The sequence below is a fragment of the Tachypleus tridentatus genome, chromosome 6, assembly GCF_004210375.1.
Source record: "Tachypleus tridentatus isolate NWPU-2018 chromosome 6, ASM421037v1, whole genome shotgun sequence".
Taxonomy (NCBI): domain Eukaryota; kingdom Metazoa; phylum Arthropoda; class Merostomata; order Xiphosura; family Limulidae; genus Tachypleus; species Tachypleus tridentatus.
In genome coordinates, this window is record NC_134830.1 from 49,579,576 (window position 1) to 49,602,750 (window position 23,175).

Sequence of the window (23,175 nt, forward strand, 5' to 3'; positions counted from 1 at the left end):
TTGCATTTCATATGATATTTAACTAAAGTCACGACGATGCGGGTTGGATTTTGTTTCGTCTTTTCTGTGCGAATGTTGCGTGCGATAATTCGAGAACGGTGGCGATTAGTTAGGAAAATTCTACAAATTAAATTTTATTTGTTATTATCTATAACAGTTTTCGTCTCTTGTAATAAAAGAATATCGAATTGGAGTGAAAAGCCGTAACAGACAATCTTTCCAATGTTTAGAAATAAATGAAGAAACACGAAACGTATCAACAATTTTGGTAATGCTATATCAGTATATCATACAAATGAGTTCATAATTACGGCCACACATTCTAGTTTCATCTAATCTTATTTCTTCAACCGTCTGTTTATATACCCAATGAATCTCTGCGATAGTTACACTGTTTCTGATACAAATGTTACCGTGGGTTCTGGTTCGGTCCATGTAGGTTGCCACATTATGACAACCAATGAAAATAAACGTACAGTTTGTTGGAAAGAAAGTTATTTAAAATACATATTATATTTTGTTCGAAGTAACGACGTCTTATTAGGTCACTTCTTAAACATGGGTCTGTAAGATTCTAGGTCAGGTACTATCAGACATTGTTCTCTGTCGTAATACGCCAGAGATACGTGTCAGGTAACAATTTAGGGTTATAGGATTTTATCTTATGTAAACACTGATGTAATTCTGCTACTGATATATGTAGAATACCTTACACGAGGGCTGCGCACAAAATGTCTCGGACATTTTGATGTTATTCAAACAAATCATATACTGGCCACCTGCATATCTACAGGCCCCAAGTGAAAGAGATTTTCGTAGATTGAATAGGTTGGTGGTACACTCGAATTTGCAACACCATTTTAATAATATATCTTTCAGAAGAGAATACCATTTCTACTTTAAACATTTAAAATTAAATATAATGAAACTCTTTAGCTAGTGGTTTCTTTGAGTGGAGCTCTCGCTCTATGCATATTAATGAGCCATATATAAATTGACTTCTACTTCTTCGGATATCTACACTTCATTCATTTTCTTGTTTTATATTTGGAGATTCAGACAGTATGAATAACCTGAAACTGGTACAGTTACTAGTCAAGATCAGATGTTATATCTAAGTCACCAAGTGAAACTAACTCTTACTATGAACAACTTTTCGTAGCTGGTTCCTGCACCTTACCGTGTCGGTTTTCAAGGTGTTGTAACACTTATCACTGAGAGATTTTCAACGTGTTTTGGTTTCGCGCACCTTTACACGAGAACTACCTGTGCTAGTCATTTCTAATTTGGCAGTGATATATTGGAGGGAAGGCAGCTAGTGAACACCACCAACTATTGGGCTACTCTTTTACAAACGAATAGTGGGACTGGTTGTTACATTATAACATTTCCACGACTGAAAAGCCGAGCCTGTTCGCTGAAGAGAATTCGAGACACTCAATCCTCAGATTTCGAGTCGATCGCCGTAACTACCAGGCCATGCCAGGCCTGTTTTCGATGTGTAGTATAATATAAACATGTTCCTTACACTTTATCTTTCTCCAACGTTGATTCTCCCTCTTTTGTTCCATGTTATTATTATTATAATCTTGTGTTTTAACATTTTGTTAATATTTTGTAGTTAACACAATAAACTTAGCGTCCGTGAGTTCGTGTTTTTATAGCTAGACCACATCCAGCTCTATGCTGTGTCCACCGATGGGAATCGAATCCTTAATTTCAGAGTCGTAAATCCATAGACTTACCACTATTCCAATGAGGAACTAAACTTTAACAGTAATGGGGAGAAAAAAAAAAACCCTGTAAGAGCACAGTTTGAGAATAACTGATTTTGTATATCGCGTTGCGTCAGCCTTTCTAAACCTGTTTTGCCATTTCTAGACCAGGTTGTGTCCCCTCCCCCACTGTTATAAAAATAGTTATTTGTATATAATTTGACTTAATATTTCCGCTTTTTGCAAAGTGCCTTGACTGACTGTAATGTGTGTGTTGTTAAGGAGAGTGTAGTTCTTCTCGCCAGTGGAGACAGTAATTGGTTTGGTTTGTTTTGAATTTCGCGCAAAGCTACACGAGGGCTAAGACAGTAATTAAATGCTGTTCTATTGGATATCAGTTCAAGCTACATGATTACTCTTTCCTTGGAAGAAGGGTTGAAGTTGGTCGTATGAATAAACGCAGTGTTTCCTCCACGGCATGTCTAGATTAAAATAGTCACTTTTTCTTCCGACGGCCTCGCTGAGTTACGTCACGGTGCGGGAATACTGGTTAATGTGCTATTGCAAACTTTGTTTGGAATATTAGGTTTGTCTCGTGTAGAACATTAGGTTTATCTTCATTAGAAATCATTATAGATTTAACGATTCATACTTACGTGGGAAGATCGCTTGAAGATTGACCAATATTTTGGAATGTTTGTTGAAACACGAAATATTTCTTACATTATATGTTTTTTTTAAACATGTATCTACAATGAAAGCTTTAAATACAAGCATTATTAGGCTAAACGAGAAATCTTTGTTTTTTAATAGACACCCCATAACAGCAAACTTTTTGCTGCAGTTTAAAATGGTTTCTTTTTGTTGTTGTTGTTTAACATAATGGTCCATCTGTGCTCTGTTCATCACACAAAAGTGAACCCTGATTTTAGAGTCATAAGTCCGTTCACTTATCCCTGACACCTCAGGAGACTTTTTTTTCGCATGAAAACGACCCGGCATGGCCAAGTGGTTAAAGCACTCAACTCGTAATCCGAGGGTCACGGGTTTGAATCCCCGTCACACCAACCATGCTCGCCCTTTCAGCCGTGTGGGGGCATTATAATATGACGGCTAATCCCACTTTTCGTTGGTAGAGTAGCCCAAGAGTTGGCGGTGGGTGGTGATGATTAGCTGCTTTCCCTCTAGACTTACGCTGCTAAATTAGGGACGGCTAGCTCAGATAGCCTTCGTATAGCTTTGCACGAAACCCAAAACAAACCAAACCGCATGAAAGTACCACAGAAGTGTCAGTTTTATAAATGTACCAATAATGACGTTTTATATGTGTTACCAAGTGATATTTGAACATATTGGTTTTATCGGCTATCGGAGAAACTATCTTCTCAAATAGAGATTATTTTCAGTTGATGCGTCGTTGTTCAACTTTGGACGAAATATTATACACATTTTTCGATTACACAAACTGTAGATTAAAATTATGTGGCTTAACATGTTTGTTTTAACTTTTTATATGTGCAAAATAGTGTATTCATTTGTGATGTTTTACACTAAAAACTATGGATTGCAGGCCAAACCAGTAATCAAACTTATAATATTGGATATTTTTAATTTTTTTGGTGGTATTTAGAGTATGACTAGTGCGCATGACCAGTTGTATTGATGGTGGATAAAAAGTGTTTTATGGTTCAGTCAAGTGAGGAAAAATTAAAACCGTTTCAATATACAAAGAATGGATCATGTAAGATTTATTGATAGAAGACAGTGCCAGAGGTGTATTTTATAACAAACATTTTAACATACTGTTGTTAGATTATCCAGTCCATCGCTGGGACAGTGATAAGTCTACAGACTTACAACACTAAAATCTCGTGTTCGATGTGTCTCGGTAGATACAGCTGTGAGCTCATTGTGGCATTGCTTTAAAACAAACAAGCAAATTGATTATCCAAAGCTGATGTAGATCGTGAAATTGGTGGATAGATGTTGTCAAGAGCAAAGTTACACAACGGATTATCTGTGCTGTGACCACCACAGGTATCTAATTCCGATTTTTAGCGTCATAAACCTGAAGGTTCACTGCTGAACCTTTGAAAAGAGGGTGGGGACAGTAGGTTAGTGGCTACCATACTAAATACTAATAACTTAGGAGTTACGAAAACTCCAAGTAAACATAGGTCTAGAATACTTCGAGTGGTTTCTAAATAAACTTACCTTTTATGTGTACGTGTGTTTAACTTTCCATGCTATGTCAACCTAATAGCTTGTGGGCATAATAATTTCTATTTACTTTTGGAAATAGTTTTTAAAATCCTAAAATTTTAAGCACATAAAAAGGTAAAATCGCTGTAGCCGAAACGAGCAATGTAGGTTTCATTTCTTGTAGATTAAGATTAAACATTTCAGTCCTTTATTCTATTACTGTCCATCAACATAAGCTATCAAGCTATCACATGTTTTACTTTTTTATTTCAAACAAATCTCAAGAAATTAAGTCAATTACGTTTTAATTTTGTTTGCGCACAATCATTAATTGAGAAATTACTACACTGTGTACACTGTTCAAAGTTGAACAAACAACTAGGTTATCTGTATCTGTGGAAACTAAAAATCCACAAAGGTGAAGAACTAAACGTTTGTAGAATAATAAAAGCTAAATATTAAATCCTGGGTAGGTGGCTTTGTGGTAGCGTGTACAAACTGTGAATCTAAGTGTAAATAATTTTAGACCCATTACAACAAAAACAGTCCGCAATTTTGATCCATGGGTGAGTTACAAGAGTGACAGTCATATCCCATCATTCGATCAGACAAGATAAGCCTATGAGTTAGCGGATAGTGATGGGGACTAGTTGCCTTACTTCAAGTTTATCACTTCAAAACTAGGGACGACTAGCACAGGGTAGCTTTGCACTACTATAAAGCGCAGATAGCCCTCGAGTAGTTTTGCGCGAAATTCAAAACAAACAAACAAGCACTACTATAAAAACAAACAACAACAAAAACTGAGGACATTTATGTGCGGATGGTCCTTGTATGGATTTGAAAGAAAATGCAGTATCAAACAGGTAAAACTAAATTGTGTATTTTTGTTTAACAGTGTCTTTACAATACAACAAAAGCTTCAAATACAGAGAGTTGAGTGCGTTATATTAAAATTAAAATCAGCAAGTTACGTGATAACCACAACAGATATAAAGTAGCTGTGAACGAGTGTATCAGAAGTACATTTTGACACTGTTTGACATCTCGTAAATATTGTAATGTCAGTAAAACGTTATCACTTTTAGAAGGGTATGTACAACCTTTTCCGACGCAAAATTTTTCGTACACTAAATACTAATAACTTTAGATCAGGTTCTTAGAACTACCAAGATAGAGATATATATGCTTTTGTACTCAAGGACATTGGAAAACAAGAGAATATGGATGGATCAGCTTCGGTAGCCAGAAAGAGACCTGCAAGAAGTCGTACTCTAGTCGTGTAAGCAAAGTGCAATATCTTGTAACAGGTGATAATTCATGTACGCGAAAGTTAGTAACAAAAGCCATCCACGTGGGCAAGGCAACAGTACACAACACTATTAAGTATTTCCGTCGTGGCACAAGTTGACACACTTTTCTCTACGACACAGAAACGAATACCAGTTGTGTTTATCGGAGTCAAAATGACAGCACGTTGTAATACTCTTCGAAGTGTATGCGTAACATGATAACTCTAATGTGTACCGTTATAACTCTAACATGTATCTTAGTAACTGATATGTCTACCGTGGTAATTGTAATTTGTAGCGTGGTGACTGTAATGTCTACCTTGGTTATGTAATGTGCATCATGGTCTTGGTAAAAACTCACAACGTAGCCCAAGTACAATAGGTGGTTTATGGAAAGCCAACAGAGAGGAGTGGCGTGCTTTGGACATGACAACCTTACTGTAGTATCCTTTGCAAAGAAAACTATGTTGATGGTCTCTTGTTAAGACACACGATCATCAGATAGGGACGTGACGACATGGACTATAACAACGTTTTGATGCTCCAAAATCATTTTAATTTAATGTATTCATCATCTGTGTTTTACTCTTTATTCAGATAGGCAAGCATTTTCTGAAAAAAAAAGAACTACATTGAAATCATTATATCTAAATGTGTTTTGTTATTAGAGACACTGAGATTCTTGCTAGTTAATTTGTTTTCATTGTTTGAAATGCTAAAAAATAAAACTAATTGTCTATAAATGAGATGACAATAGGTTGGCATAACGAAGTGATTTTTTTGGAGGGGGGATGCACTATATGTTTCAATAGAACGTTGGTCTGTCTTCTTCAAGTGTAACTCAGTTATTATTTTTGGAGGCACTTGCTGAGAGAACCATGACAAAATGGTATTTTACAAATTATTTCTTTATTTAGTACTTTTGTAATGTAGAATGTCAAATTAGCCCTTTTTTACTTCGTACACTGATAAATCTTCGTTTCTTTATCATACACTGATCACTGACCGTTGCTTCGTTACTCCAGTAATTAACACCGAAACGCCTGTTGTCTGTTCGGCGTCGATAGATAATACGTCGATGAATGAGCCTGCTATATTTATATAATACACTTGCCTGAATTATGCATGTGTTAAACAGAAGACCTTGACTCCTCCTTTCCCCCATCTATTCTCCTCCTTTCTCTCGGCACAGATGTTGCACGTGACAGCAAGTGCTCGAGACGGGAAAGCACTTGAAAATTTTGCATACATTTAAGGAGTGTATGTCTCATAATTGAGCAATACGTCTGAGACTGATTGCCCTTGAAAGTTGTGTGTGTATAGGGGGGGGGGGGAGATTTTAACAGTACTACGAGAGAAAGACTGGTTTATACGTCTGATTTAAGAACTCGTGAGAATAATTTTATGTTTAGTTTTTCTTTTCTTGTTTCACTACGTGTGTGTTATGATATTTGCTGCTCCAACAACGTTTATGATTAAAAGTTTTATTATATGTTATAAATATATATGTGACAAGGTGAGAAAAAATTATAAAGTTTGTACCACACGTTTTGTCCTTTTTAATATGAAACAAGTTTGTGTAACTGTACCAACACAGTCACTGTTTTCATTATCATTATGGATACTGGTATGTTCTTCCAGTCAGCATAAACACAGAGTCTGTTTTTCTTACCACCATGGATACTGGCATGTTCTTCCAGTCAGCATCAAAAGAGACACTGTTTTTCTTACCACTATGGATACTGGCATGTTCTTCCAGTCGGCATCAACAAAGACACTGTTTTTCTTACCACTATGGATACTGGCATGTTCTTCCAGTCGGCATCAACAGAGACACTGTTTTTCTTACCACTATGGATACTGGCATGTTCTTCCAGTCGGCATCAAGAGAGTCACTGTTTTTCTTACCACTATGGATACTGGCATGTTCTTCCAGTTGGCATCAACAAATACACTGTTTTTCTTACCACTATGGATACTGGCATGTTCTTCCAGTCGGCATCAACAGAGACATTGTTTTTCTTAGCACAATGAATACTGGCATGTTGTCTTCCTGTCAGTTAGAATAATAACAAATTTGTCATCTTAAACTGGACACAAGTAAAATATTTTTATGGTTAAGTACGTATGTATAACTATTTTCATTGTCAGCACAAACATAAGAGACACGTATTTCTTGTAAGCGCAGAAACAAAATCGAATTTGTTGTCAGCACGAATACAAACATGTTTTTTTTATAAACACGATTGTTTTTTTCACCACAGAGACAGATTCTTCTTTTCATTACGCTGCAAAAACACGTTATTTTGTCGACACTGACACGGAAAAATTGTTTTTTAGCGCCTGTTTCACTTACAGCACGTGCACTTTTGTTAACCATCTTTTCTTCTAAATGATTCTGGTTAGCGTAGACACAAGCATGTTTTATTTTCTTGTCTGTTTTTATGTAGGTGGCCACGCACTCAACTATTTGTTTTCTATGTTTAACTCAACGTGACTTCACACTCAACATGTTTTTCCTATGTTATTTTGTGCTTTTCATGGCCTCACACTTAATATGTTTTACTGTGTTTTTATTGTACATATCCACGGTTTTATTATTTTCTCTACATGATCAAACACTTCACACGTTTTGTTTTGTCAGCTGACTATAAAGTTTGAACGAAATGATTAATTTTAACCACAATGAGCGAGTGACAAAAAGAATTGTCTTGCATTCCCGATTTTGCGAAACAAAATGTCTTTGACAATGTTTTTGTCTGACAAAAGCTAAGAAGCGAGAAAGAAACTACTCTCTGACTGTTTCATGTTTTCATTATCACCATCATTGACTACCACCATTTCACGTATACCTTCTTCAGGACAGGCCAAATACAGTTGCTATAGACACCCAACATGAAAATGCCGGTCTTACTTGACAACCATCATTTCACACGTTTAGTTCGTGTTCGGACTCTATACGGAATAACTGAGAACACATTATCTAGGAGGATGAAGATGATAGTTCTGCGTTGACGTGTTTATATGGAGATCCGTACTCTATTCTTACGTATCATGAATCAATTTAAATATTCAACTTTACTGGAAAGACACGTGTATAAAATTTATCTTCGTTTGGAAATATCAAAGAGTCGGATGAACAAACATGCAAAGTTTGAAAATAAAGTTCAAGACTTGAAACATTTGAGCCACAAATAGTGTTTGTTAGCTGTACAACAAACTGTACAAATATAATGTACAGTTCATTATATTTTAGCCGACGAAGAGCGTTTATTTATAGATGCAGTTCGAACACGTTTCAACCAATGAATGGAGATTTAGTTACACTTCTAAAACATTTTAACCAATGAATGGTGTTGTGAGATGCAGTTGTAACACATTTGAGCCAATGCTGTGTTTTTAATTTATTTGTAACACATTTCGGTCACTGCTGTGTTTTTTTTTTATTTGTAACACGTTTGAGTCAATGCTGTGTTTTTGTTTCAGCTGTAACACATTTGAGCTAATGTTGTGTTTTTGTTTTAATTATAGGTCAATGCTCTGATTTTGTTTCAATTGTAACATATTTGAGTCAGTACTGTGTTTTTGTTTCATCTGTAACACACTTGGGTCAGTGCTGTATTTTTGTTTCAACTGTAACACATTTGGGTCAGTGCTGTGTTTTTATTTTAATTGTAACACATTTGGGTCAATGTTGTGTTTTTTTTTATTTTATTTGTAACACATTTCGATCAGTGCTATGTTTTTTATTTCATTTGTAACACATTTGGGTTAATGCTGTGTTTTTGTTTCAACTGTAACACATTTGGGTCAGTGCTGTATTTTTGTTTCAGCTTTATAACACATTTGAGTCAATGCTATGTTTTTGTTTCAGTTCTAACATATTTCAGTCATATGTTGGGAACTATTAAACAATTTTCTTGAACCACCAGTTTTTAAGTAGCCTCTCTAATGTTTTATGGAGACAAGGTGAAAGATTTATGTAGCTACGTCATGCGTCTCAGGTGGTTTTAGTTTCCTAGTCTTCATGATTTGTGTCGGACAGTTCGTTAGGTAGAATGACCAGCATGAATATAATTGGTCCGTCTGGTGAAAATTAAAACCTCTATCGCTAATTTCATACGTTTAGTTAGCGTCTGTAAAAAAAAAAAAAAAAGAAAGAAAGAAAAGGAAAAACAACATTCGCTGAAGAAATTTAAACTTCTTTAACCTTCACACAAAATGGATGAAATGGATTTACGCCATACAGTTTTAAAATATCACCTTCATGATCCAACAAGTGCTTAACAGATTGGAAATATTTCTTCAGCGAATGTAAAAAAACGCTACAGTTGCGTAAAATGTTCAAGTGCTTCGAAGGTTAACCAGCCAGAATAAGGGTTTCAGTTTGGTTTGTTTTGAATTTCGCGCAAAGCTACTCGAGGGCTATCTGCGCTAGCCGTCCGTAATTTAGCAGTGTAAGACTAGAAGGAAGGCAGCTAGTCATCACTACGCACCGCTAACTCTTGGGCTACTGTTTTACCAACGAATAGTGCGATTGATCGTCACATAATAACGCCCCCATGGCTGAAAGGCCGAGCATGTTTGGTGTGACAGGGATTCGAACCCGCGACCCTTGAGTGCCTTAACCATCTGGTCATGACGGGCTACTTTTTACATGGAACCGTTTGTTTCTGTAGGTTAAATACGTTAACCAGTCTGATCGGTTTCCATTGGTTAAAGGTCATTCACGTTACGAAAAAACGTGTTATAAACCGTGAGTAGCAAAACCGGGGAGAGGTGGGGCTCGTGCCTCTAATCTTTTGGACGATAGTAAAGTGCCCCTTTAAATGTAGAGAATAAACTTGTAGGTAATTATCAAGGAAAGTTGTTATTTTAACATGATAAGGTACACCACATCGCCAGTTAACACCCCCCCCCAAAAAAAAAAAAAGAGAAGAAGAAATTGAAAGTCATTTCGTCGCCAATATTATAAACATTTGGCTCTTCAAGTTCAGTTGCCAAGGCAGGGATGAAACAACTACCAACTGGGAGTTGTCTTGTTTTTCTCACATGGTATGTATGCGTTGATTGGGAATGATAATGTACACTTCTTTCGAGTGGCTCCAATCGGAAAATGAAGGTTATTTCAGAAAGTCAAGATTACTTCGATTAAATAAAAAAAAAGGTTTATAATATAAATAGAAGTAATACACTTAAGACGAATAAGCGTAGCCATGTACATACACTCCGTCTTCCTATCAACAGCCTAGTTTTTAAGTGTAAGCCGTGTCCTCTTACCCTTTGGTATCTCGGCTTTTCCACCATGTGTTGGAACACTTCACTTTAAGCAGATGAAGTTGACTAGATTGAAAGATGAACTTGTATTTTATCATCTGATGAAACACTATGTGTAATTGTTTGGAATTTCGCACAAAGCTACTCCAGGGCTATCTGTGCTAGCAGTCCCTAATTTAGCAGTGTAAGACTAGAGGGACGGCAGCTAGTCATCACCATCCACCGCCAACTCTTGGGCTACTCTTTTACCAACGAATAGTGGGATTAACCGTCACATTATAACGCCCCCACGGCTGGGAGGGCGAACATGTTTAGCGCGACGCGGATGCGAACCCGAGACCCTCAGATTGCGAGTCGCACGCCTTAACGCGCTTGGCCATGCCGGGCCCTATGTGTAATAAAACAATGTATTTCATCATCCAATAAGACACTATAATTGGTATGTAATACGATGTATCAGTAAGACAATGTGTTTGATATTCAGTAGAGTACTTGGTTAACATTCCTTTAAAACATTATGTTTGGTAGATAGTAAGACAATGTTGTACTATTGATATATAATGAGGTTTTGTGTTTATGATCTACTAAGGTAATATATTTTGTTAATTTACTGTTTTTTACCTAATAGTGTCATAACTATTCTTATTCCAGAGTTAGAAAGTTTCTTTAACAATAATCCTTTAGCAAGACATTGTATGTTTACCATTGAATAAGGTAGTTTTTTGGTAAAGCATCGAGTTTTACCTTTATTATTTACTGAAAAAATGTTTTTATCAATGTTTTAAGATGTTGGTTGAGCACCGAAAGAAACGCGTTATTTGAAAGTTCTTGAGATACCCTAGAATATTTAAAGAGTCTACAGAGAGAACTATTCACCAGAAGCAGGACAAACTTTAAAAGATATTTAGTTTAATTTACCATGTAATGAAAATTACATCCATGACAATAATTATGTAACTTAAACTGCTCAAACATTTTAGACATTTTTAATAAAAAAATTGTTATATAAACAGGCCTAAAAAACACGTGATGTGAGCCTTGAACAACGTCTGAAAGCAGAAAAGAAAACCCTTTGGTTCTGTGGTTAAGTGGCTAACTATTACTGTTATGTTTGACTGACCTTGACCATTAGATCAGAGCGATCGAGGTACGTGTGTCGTGGATGTTTAAACTAACTGAAGAACTCGTCTAGTCGACAATAAACATCACCACATGTTAAAAGAAGTGTCGTAATCATACGTAGATACCAGACATGAGTCAAAGCTCAGATAAATAGAAACTGACTGTGATTTGTTAATTTTTAATCTCGAAACAATTCACTTGTAAATCAAGTGCGAGCAAACCTACTTCTAGTTGTCGTCGTGTGAGCTATAACGACTCGAAGGGTTTTTGTTTGTTTGTTTTTGAATTTCGCACAAAGCTACTCGAGAGCTATCTGTGCTAGCCGTCCCTAATTAACAGTGTAATACCAGAGGGAAGGCAGCTAGTCATCACCACCCACCGCCAACTCTTGAGCTACTCTTTTACCAACGAATAGTGAGATTGACCGTCACATTATACGCCCCCACGGCTTGGAGGGCGAGCATGTTTAGCGCGACGCAGGCGCGAACCCGCGACCCTCGGATTACGAGTCGCACGCCTTACGCGCTTGACCATGCCGGGCCTAGTCTGTAAGTATATGTGTGTTTATTTTTTTGAAACATTAATATGTGTTATATTTTGCTTTAAATATCTCTTTATATTTATTTAGCGATAAAAACCTTGAAACTTGCCACTGACCCACCGAGGGGCTTAAAATAATACATGGAAAAAAATCACTACTGTTGAATGGAAGGAAATATAAGCAGAAGAACGTAAACTTTACTTCGAGTACCTGATGTTTCTATTATTCATTCTGATAGCATGAAGTGCTAGTGGCATATATATATGTATATAAATAGGATATTTTCAAGCCAAAACATAGTAACCGACTGTCAGAAATCACTAAAACAATTTCAATCAGCCCAGAGCAGAACGAAAATATGTTCAAATTTCTGAACCGGAATACCTACTTTGATGAGTTACGTCAAGGACCCAACTCATTAGTTAGTTAGTTATCAGCATTAGATTCCATCTAGGAACATAGGGCCGCAATCGCTTGCGGATTCTTCAACAGGTATTTAAGTGACTAGGTTGTATTAGTCTTGATTAGTGGCGAACTATGCAATGTTTTCGTTCTCGTCTTGGCGCTATCGATCGATCCATCTACTCGATGTGGTTGTCAACATCACTTACGAAGTAAGAATTAGACTAAAGTAGAACTATTATGTCGGTACCTAATATACCTAACATATTTCATTCGTTTGTCGAAGATTTCTTAAAATTCATTTCTTACCTATTTTGTGCTTCCATCAGCAACTAGGAGGAGACAGTATTTCCCATCTGTCGAAAGAAATCTGCGACTGGAAGAACACCTCCGCTTTGTTTAGTGTAACTTTACATTGATTTTATCTGTGTACAATATGATAACAAGTGAAACGATAAATTAAAAGGACAGTAGTCTGGAATATACTCAACGTTTCGCTCACGTTCAGTCACATACATCAACTGTTACAAACCACTTAGTTTAACCAATGAGCCTTGTAGTTCGTTAAATCTTATAAACTGACTCATCTCTTAAGATATCAGCAGTATGACTTGGTTTCCCCGTTCTCTAACCAAAGCGTATTATGCTTGTTAGTTCATTAGTCCTTAAGTTTAGTTCCATTTCCTAAGTTATGATTAACACGTTTATCACACAGGCTAATTTAGGATTCTGACTGGTTTCCATTAAATGTCTGCCTTTATGTTATATGGAGCGGAATATTTTAGTGAATATTGGTGAAGGTTTTAATACGCTAACGTTTCTGTGAAGTTTGAAGATGGTTTAAAAATGTGTCAGAAGTTTTACGTAATAAGAAATATTTCCGCAACGTTTTGCCATCGTAAGGTTGTCGAAACGATGAACAGTAAAATTAGTGTTTCAAAATAGGTTCATCGTTGTCTATCAAAGTTTCTGTACTTCCCCATTTCTTGATTTCAAGACCCCATATTTTGGGCTCCACGCGGAATTCCCCATCAGTATGTATCTTGTTTTGTTCCGTTCGTAATTTCTGTGCTTTGCCTACCACAGGTATCGAAATCCAGTTCCTAGAGTTTTAAGTCAGCAGACACACAGCTGTGACCCTAGGGGACGTATCTTGTTAATAGAGGTTAGAAAGTTAAATAGCAACACAGTATTGTAACCTTTGAATGTGAAACATTTTTATTGGTCTTCGAGATCGTTATTGGGTTCTGTTTGGGTTTTCTTTGTTAAGTTTCTGTAAAACTGATTTCAGGTGTTCTTAGTTTCTGTTGTTCTCTATGTTTCTGTGGAACTGGTTTCAGATATTCTTAGTTTCTATTGTCTTTTTAAGTTTCTGTAGAATTGGTTTCAGATATTTCTAGTTTGTTATTTTTTATGTTTCTATGAATTTAATTTGAGTTATTGCTAGTTTCTGTTGTTTTTTAAGTTTTTGTAAAATTAGTTTCAGATATTGTTAGTTTCTGTTGTTTTTTAAGTTTCTGTTAAATTAGTTTCAGATATTGTTAGTTTCTGCTGTTTTTTAAGTTTCTGTTAAATTGGTTTCACATATTGTTAGTTTCTGTTGTTTTTTGATTAGTTTCTGTAGAATTGGCTGAAGATATTTCTAGTTTTTGTTGTTTATTTAAGTGTCTGTAGAATTGGTTTCAGATATTGCTACTTTCTAAGTTTGGGCTCGGTTGTTTGTTGGTTTATTAATTTTTATTCGGATAGCTGTTTTTCAAGATTCCAGTTTCCCCAAAGTTTATCTTATGGTTTAGTACTCATGTTTATAGAATGTGCAGGTTTTTAGGGCCCTTCGTATTATCGTATTTTATCGTTTTTTCTCGCATCACGGTGTTTCATCTGCATCCTGAAACTTATGTTTACAATAAGTATGAGATAAAACTGATTAACAAAACACGTGTGAGCATCGATAATCTCACCTCATACGAACATGTCCTATATATCTCATTTTTTGTGTTAATTAGTAGAACGAAATGGACCGCTCAACAAACATCTGCACGTCAGAAAGTCAACGGAATTTGTATAATGTTTCCATTCTCATTACCGAGAACGGATGTGTTGCACCTACTACGCACCCTGGTGGATAATGAGACGGTGGTTTTTATGTTATATTCCATGTGGCACTCTATAAACCAACTTTTAGCTGAGTATTTTGGTTTATTGACATTAAGCCTAATTACAATTTGTACTTGTGCTTCACGTTTACCAAAAGGTTCAACTCCTATGTTACAGACTCACTGTCATCTCATAAATTTGGTGTTTTTGAAAATCATACAATTCCTCGTGTAATAAAGATGTCTGAATTATTATTACAAATATTGTTGCAAATCAGAAATGATGTGTTCATACAGTAAAGGGGTGTACAATGAATGTATTTTAATATTTAAATAAGTCACAGGAGGAGATTTTTAGGTCAAAGAAGAACTTCATTTCTACCACTGCTCTAGGAGCGAGCTTGTACAAATGTTCTGACTGAACTTCATTTCTACCAGTGCTCTAGGAGCGAGCTGGTACAAATGTTCTGACTGAACTTCTTCTCTGCTCTACCAGTGCTCTAGTGCTCTAGAGCGAGCTGGTACAAATGTTCTGACTGAACTTCTTCTCTACCAGTGCTCTAGGAGCGAGCTGGTACAAATGTTCTGACTGAACTTCTTCTCTACCAGTGCTCTAGGAGCGAGCTGGTACAAATGTTCTGACTGAACTTCTTCTCTACCAGTGCTCTAGGAGCGAGCTGGTACAAATGTTCTGACTGAACTTCTTCTCTACCAGTGCTCTAGGAGCGAGCTGGTACAAATGTTCTGATTGAACTTCTTCTCTACCAGTGCTCTAGGAGCGAGCTGGTACAAATGTTCTGATTGAACTTCTTCTCTACCAGTGCTCTAGGAGTGAGCTGGTACAAATGTTCTGATTGAACTTCTTCTCTACCAGTGCTCTAGGAGCGAGCTGGTACAAATGTTCTGATTGAACTTCTTCTCTACCAGTGCTCTAGGAGCGAGCTGGTACAAATGTTCTGATTGAACTTCATTTCTACCAGTGCTCTAGGAGCGAGCTGGTACAAATGTTCTGATTGAACTACACAATAATTCCGAGTGAAATCATGTCACAAAATTTCTCTGTTTCTTTATTTGAACAAATTGTAAGTTTCTACATTTATTGTGGCTGATGAAAAATATTTAAACAAACACATACACACACACATATATATACATCTTTTAGCGATTTAGTTCACCCATAATTATCGCTACAGGACCCTTACTGTAATCAGTAGGTTTTTTAATCATTCAGTGTTATATATCAAGTCATCCCTTACGTTATGTCCGATTTTAGGTTCAGAAAAAGGAAAAGGATTTCAAACGCTTTTAATGTTATTTAATTCACAATCTATGTTCCATTATTATTAATTACTTCCTGCCAACGATTCACAAACTTCTAAATGCTACTTCTGTAAAAGTCTTTGGGTTTGGAGGAAAAGAATGTAGAGAAGGTGGTTTTGACATCTTTGTGTGTTCCAAGCTCTTTTCCATTGAGATAGTTCTGCAAACTTTGGAATAGATGATAATAAGATGGGACAAGGTCTGGAGAATAAGGAGGATGTGGAAGGTTTTCACAGTCTAGCTCTTCATTCTTTACAGATGTGATTCTTGCTGTATGGGGCCTTGCATCATCCTGGTGTAACAACACATTTACGATTGATCAAAGCAGGCTTCTTTTCTGTCATTGTAACATTCAGGCGCTCTAACTGTTGACAGTAGAAGTCTGATGTAATCTTTACATTGAGTGGCAGCAACTCAAAGTGGATCACACCAACAATATCCCACCCAACGCTTAACAAGACATTTTTAGGGTGGAGGCCCATTTTGGGGGTGTGCTTTAACCAGTTTACCTGTTGCTACATGACAGTGAAGATCCAAGATAAACGATGTTGTTGCTACATGACAGTGAAGATCCAAAATAAACGATGTTGTTGCTACATGACAGTGAATATCCAAGATAAACGATGTTGTTGCTACATGACAGTGAAGATCCAAAATAAACGATGTTGTTGCTACATGACAGTGAAGATCCAAGATAAACGATGTTGTTGCTGCATAACAGTGAAGATGAAACCGGACATCTGAAGCTCGTACCTTGGCTCACCAGTCATAACCTCGGTCATAAAAACAAGTTACAAACATAATAAAGTGATTTATTGATGGTCAACATTCTACGTGTTTCGACAGGTCATTGGTCTGTTTTCTTCATACTGCCTTATTATTATTATATCAGCGTAACGTGCTTTCTTATTTTCTTAAGTATAATCCAGGTAATGAGAAAAAAGACATATTTTCGAGCTGTTCTGTTCCAAACATACGCGTCAGAGACAAAAAAATTCTGAGTAAGATTTAGGAAAGACAGGAAGACGGTGAGAAAAGGAAATAATAAATGCGTGGAATAATATTCAATATTATCTACGTTATTTTTCTCGTCTTATAGCTCCAGTGAAAGTTGGGTTACCGAATTGCGATATGTACAATATTCGTGAAATTACAGTTTTTTTTTTTTTGGTGAATTATAGATTGCCTGATGTAAGTAGTCTACGGATTTACAACACTAAAATCGGGGGTTCGATTCCCCTCGGTGGACTCAAGATATATAGCCCAATGTGGCTTTGCTATAAGAAAACACAAACATATCGATGTAAGTAATTAGACACATTTATTATAAAACACAATTATATTTATGTATATTATGAAATAATCTGAAAAATGAAAAAGTAACTTGAGCGTAATAATAAGATAAATAAAAACACATGATTATCAAGATGGCGCGCTAGTTCGAGTCTTCACGAAAAGCTTGTCGTTATTACGTACTTCTCAACGTTTTACGTAGAAGGTGAAAGTTTAAGAAGAAACAATCGAGGGAGCACTGATAAATTAAGTAAATAAAGTAATTCTGATTTGCTTCTGGTCATACCTTATATGTTTATTGCACACACATTTATCTACAAATACCTGGCTGGTTCTAAAACTACGATCACGTGACAAATGTATATATCGCACAGATAAAATTAAACCCCAAGACTTATTCAAAGTTTGATAATTGGCTAAACGAGTGTGTCATCGCTCTTTCTTTTCAATCACGTTCATAAGCAACTTGGTTAGGAACGTGAACCCTCCGACCCCAAAATCCATTGTGTCGGATATTGTTACTAATATAGTATACAAGCATTTAAGGTTAGAGAAACCTTACAAGTCGTTTAGGAAGACCACGTTCGACCACACATCAATAAATTTCCTTATTGCATATTACTGTACTTTTTAAGCCTTTGATGTGCGTAAGTTTGAGCTCAGATGTTATAGGCCTAAGACATCGATTTTAATGTACATCAGATAATAAAATAAATCGACGATCAACATCTGAGAGGCGTAAAGAAGTAGTCAATTTAACAAATACGGTATAAATAGAATAATAATAATAAATACATTCTCGAATCATACAATAGATATAACAGGGGCCAGTCGCTGCCTATTGATTAGCGTGCTAAGGTTCGATTCGCACCAATAAACACGTTCTGAGTTTCAGCTAAGGGATCTTATCTAATAGCAGTTAATCCCGCTTACAGTAGCCACGTAATAGGCGGAAGGTGTTTCTGAATGAATGTAGAAGATTTAAAAACTACTAACGAATATTGCTAGTATCAAGTAACACGGTAACGACAGTTAACATCAGAGACGCAACAAGACGCATGTTTAGAAAGGGCGGCGATATATGTATATATATATATATATGGTTAACGTACCACTTCTCTATAGCACGGTCGTGGAGGTTTGTATTTCTGAATAATCATAAGGAAAGGGTGTTCCCTTTTACCAGCTTAAACTTTCAGATAAATGATAAATAATTAAAACACGTGTTGGTGTTACTTTTTATTGTCATCTGAAAACAGACAGTCTATAACAGTGGTTCCCAACCTTTTTTATGCCCCGCACCCCTAAAAAATTTTAATATGTTCTCATATCCCTCAAGTAATTATTTATTTGAGAATAAAGGTCAAGGTGGCCAAAACAAATGTTATCTCGCACCCCCTGGAACGCAATCTCGCACACCTGGTAGGGAACCACTGGTTAAAAAGAACAGTAGTTTATCTTTAAATGGAAAGCCGAAATAAAAGACATCAGTTGTGAGAGAAAACCGTTTATCTCTAAGATATTAACAGTGCATCTGTCTCACTGTCTTCCTATCCATCTCTCTATATAAATGTTTTGGTACTTGTTACAGATGAGCGTTTATATTTCCTTTTCATAAATTTCGTCATGTCAGACGTGTAACAGAATTATAATATCATATAGACTTAGAACTTATATCTATGTCGGCCTGCTGTCGACATAGTTAATGTTTTTGTATACATTATTATTTATATGAACGAGTGTATTGCATCCGACAAATTCTAGCGTCTCTTTTATTATCTTTAGCCTCCGATATTTATAAATACAAAGATAATATATTAAACACCAGTACATTCTGTCTTTGTCAGAGTAAAGTTGTTTTGTGGTTGTTTTTTTTAAATTAAAATATTTTATTTATTTCGAACCAGTCACTATTTGTTTAGCTAAAGCTACAGAGTGACAGTGGTAGGATATCGTGTTTGTTTTACGCGATAGGTTGCTAATATTTTCATTGTATAAATAGAGAATATTCTGGATTAAAGCTAGTGTAGTAATGTGTTAGATACATACATCACGTGTGTTTAATCGAATCCATTCTTAGGACCTAATCTTAACTTGTCAATTTTAGGTACGGTTACTTTTGGGCCAATTAGGTAAGAGTCAGTAGTATTGAAACACGTACTGGTTACTGAACGTTATAAATTACAAGTGTGTATCATCGGTGTTTACTTATTGTCTTATCCCATCCCTTTACAGATAACTATTTTTACGGGTCCGATTAAGCTGAGTTTACCGGAAGACAAGTGAGGTTTGTGGACAAAAACATCTTGAAGGATTCAGGAGAAATTAAACTGAGAAGGAACAATGAAGGAGCTATTAGAAAGCTTCACCTGGTGTCCCTGAGTGATCCTATCTCTGACTGTTTCACTTTTAACAACTGTGTGTGGGTGCTATGGACAGTAAGGAGTCGGTACAGCGGTACCTTCACAGTGTTAACATCGTCATGAAGCCTATGCTGTCACCTGATGGCTGGAGAATCAATGAAGCCAATGTAGGTGGCGCTGTTGCCGGACACGCTTCACCCCCGACCTTGTCTCCTAATTTGCCAAGTATCGTAAAGCTAGAGCCTCGTCTGCCAAGCCCTTGTGTAGGCAGCCCCACAGAGGCTGGGGTAGGTGGGGGAGTTTTTAACTCAAGAAAACGACTGCGGTTGGACCAGGGGTCACTGTCATCTCCCTCCCAAATGTCCATCGGTTCTTTGTCTCCCCTACCTCTTTACACGAATGGTGACTCAACGTTTATCAGCAACGGGCTTTCTCCTGACTCAGTTAGCAGCTACGATGGAAACAGTTTGTCTGGTAAGTACAAATATACTTTCCCCTCAGTCAGTTAGCAGCTAATATGGAAACAGTTTGCCTGGTAAGTACAAACATACTTTCCCCTGAGTCAGTTAGCAGCTAAGATGGAAACAACTGTCTGGTAAGTACAAATGTACCTTCCCTGACTCAGTTAGCAGCTACGGTAGAAGCAGTTTCTCTGGTAGTTAGAAACATACTTTGATATTTTAAACCCTGTTAAAGATTTCAATGTTTTTCACTAGAATCATGTTGATGATGTGTATCATAGAACAAAACTTCTATATCACTTTAAACCGAATGGAAGAAGTAAAGATGGTAGTTCAGGTAAACATTAGAGTTATTAGATCTCTCACTTGTATTCCAGGTAAACATTATAATTATTATATGTCTTACTGGTGATTCAATGAAACATCAGAATTATCAGATCTCTCACTGGTGCTTCAGGTAAACAATAGAAGTATTAAATCTCTCACTGCTGTATCACATAGACATTAGTGTTATTAGATCTCTCACTGGTGATTCAATGGAACATCAGAATTATCAGATCTATCACTGGTACTTCAAGCAAACACTAGAATTATTAGATCTCTCATTGGTGCTTCAGATAAACATTAGAATTATTAGATATCTCACTGGTGCTTCAGGTAAACATTATAATTGTTAGATCTCTCACTGATGCTTCAGGTAAAAGTTAGAATTATTAGAACTCTCACTGGAGCTTCAATAAACATTAGAATTATTAGATCTCTCATTGGTGCTTCAGGTAAACATTAGAATTATTAGATATCTCACTGGTGCTTCAGGTAAACATTATAATTGTTAGATCTCTCACTGATGGTTCAGGTAAAAGTTAGAATTATTAGAACTCTCACTGGAGCTTCAATAAACATTAGAATTATTAGATCTCTTTTTGGTGCTTCAATGAAACATTAGAATTATTATATCTCTCACTGGTGCTTCATGTAAACATTAGAATCATTATATCTTTCACTGGTGCTTCAATTAAATATTATAATTATTAGATCTCTCACTTGTACTTCGTGTAAACATTAGAATTATTGGATCTTTCACTGGTGCTTTAAGTAAACCTTAGAATTATGATATCTCTCACTAGTGCTTCAGGTAAACATTAGAATTTTTATATCTCTCACTGGTGCTTCATGTAAACATTATATATAAAAATATTCATTATTCACAACCGTCAAATGAACTTATGGAAATGAACAGAAACATAGTTTTTAAAGGTAAGAAATTGCATTTGTTTTTGTTTGACCAAGGAATTACACCTGCCATTCTAGACATGCGTATTGCTGTCTGTCAATGATGACTCATAAAAGCTTTTCTAGAAGTTCCGACGTCATTGTTGTTTGTCTCGTAATGCTTCCCATGTATGGAAAGACTTTCGGAGACACGTGAATCTTGGTTTTAGTCAGTCTCGTGATAAGGACAACGTCGTCCGCGACGTTATTGGCTTGTTCCATCTGATGAAAACCAAGTTCATAAAAATCGTTTATTTCGTGTCTTTATTTCGATTAATATCGAGTTCCACATAGTTTGGTGACATTGTAGTCCCTTGCTTCAGAGAGGGCACTGGGAGCTCTGCATCCAAATTATATTGATGTTGCTGGCCGTGTCTTTGAATTCGAATTCGAAGAGAAGTAAAAGATAACGGGTTGGAAATTGATATGATTGTCTGACTAACCCTTACCTTATGAGTTATGTAATTTATTACTTAACATCTCGAAGTGATTATTAGTTCTGCATTTCTTATTAAAATAATGGTTCTCCTTACATTTCCAGTCCAGTTAAATTCGAAAATAATTAATATTCTTCACACGTGTTACAGTTTTGTTTAAGACAGCTAGTATAGGTCGTTTTGTATCATACTATCTTGCGTATCACCTGCCTCCATTTCGAAGATGCACATCAACTTTGCATGCTTAGTGTGTTAGATTCTTGTTGGTTGTGGCTTGATTCATTATGTTTTTTTAACGTGTTATACATGTAGAAATTGGGAAATCTTTTAAAGCGCTGGTTTGTTTCGCGGAGAAAGTTGTTGTTATCGGTTTATTAGCGTAAATCTACACAAATGGCCAGCTGCGTTCTGTCTATTATAGAGAATCAAACCTGGAACTTTGGCATTATTAGTCCAGAAACCTCACCGCTGACGTGTCAAGACATCGCAGAGAAATGTTTGTTCCTTATTTAAGTCTGTTTGTTTATAAGCAAAACATTGACAATGAAACCAGTATGTTTCTCTAAGCAAACCTTACATTAAAAAGTAAACAGATATATTTAACATGTTTATTGTAACATTTCCTACTCTATAAGTGTCTTCAGTTCCGGATAATGTCTTTTAACACACATATATACCTTTGTCAATGTCTGATACCTCACACTTTTAGGACAAAGTCTGATATCACAAACATATTTAGAAGAAAGTCTGATAACACACAGCTTTAGTGGAAAGTCTGATAACACACGCACACCTTTAGTAGAAAGTCTGATACCACACACACATCTTTAGGAGAAGGTCTGAAAATTCACACCTTTAGGACAAAGTCCGATAACTCATATCTTTAGGAGAAGGTCTGATAACACACACACAAAACCTTTGGAAAAAATCTGAAAACTCACTTTTAGGATAAAGTCTGATAACATATCTTTAGGAGTAAGTTTGATAACACACACACACCTTAAGGAGAAAGTCTGATAACAGACACACCTATAGGATAAAGTCGGATAACACAGACACACACATACCTTTAGGAGAAAGCCTGAAAACTCACACCTTTAGCATAAAGTTCGATAACCAATATCTTTTGGAGAAAGTCTGATAACAAAGTTTCGTTTGTAACAACGTCATTTTTCAGTTGCATCACACACCTTTAACAAGTTCAATTGAATTTTGTAATTTACACCCGAGTTTACGTGTTTTGTCTTTTTAACCATGCCAAGTCTTTATTTAGCTAAGCTTTATTCTACGTTTTTTACAGCTACGTTTTAATCCATCAACCTTCTCTGTAGCTTTAATACACCCCTTCAACTCAGCTTTAATACACTCACCTTCAACTTACC

General features: G+C 36.2%; 1 protein-coding gene across 4 annotated transcripts in view; it reads left to right on the forward strand.

Annotated features, from left to right (window-relative positions):
- Positions 1-23,175, forward strand: part of LOC143252449 (ecdysone receptor-like) — a 120,865-nt gene that overhangs the window by 17,638 nt on the left and 80,052 nt on the right. For 2 of the 4 annotated variants that reach the window (XR_013029001.1, XM_076504573.1), the window contains exon 2: positions 19,496-20,097. Coding sequence is in view for 3 of the 4 variants with exons in the window: in XM_076504573.1 (XP_076360688.1) it covers positions 19,692-20,097 (406 nt within the window). In the remaining variant the exon portion in view is untranslated. Of the gene's footprint in view, positions 1-11,739; positions 12,157-17,251; positions 17,271-19,495; positions 20,098-23,175 lie in introns of those variants that run through there. The other 2 variants (XM_076504574.1, XM_076504575.1) reach the window with 2 other exon arrangements.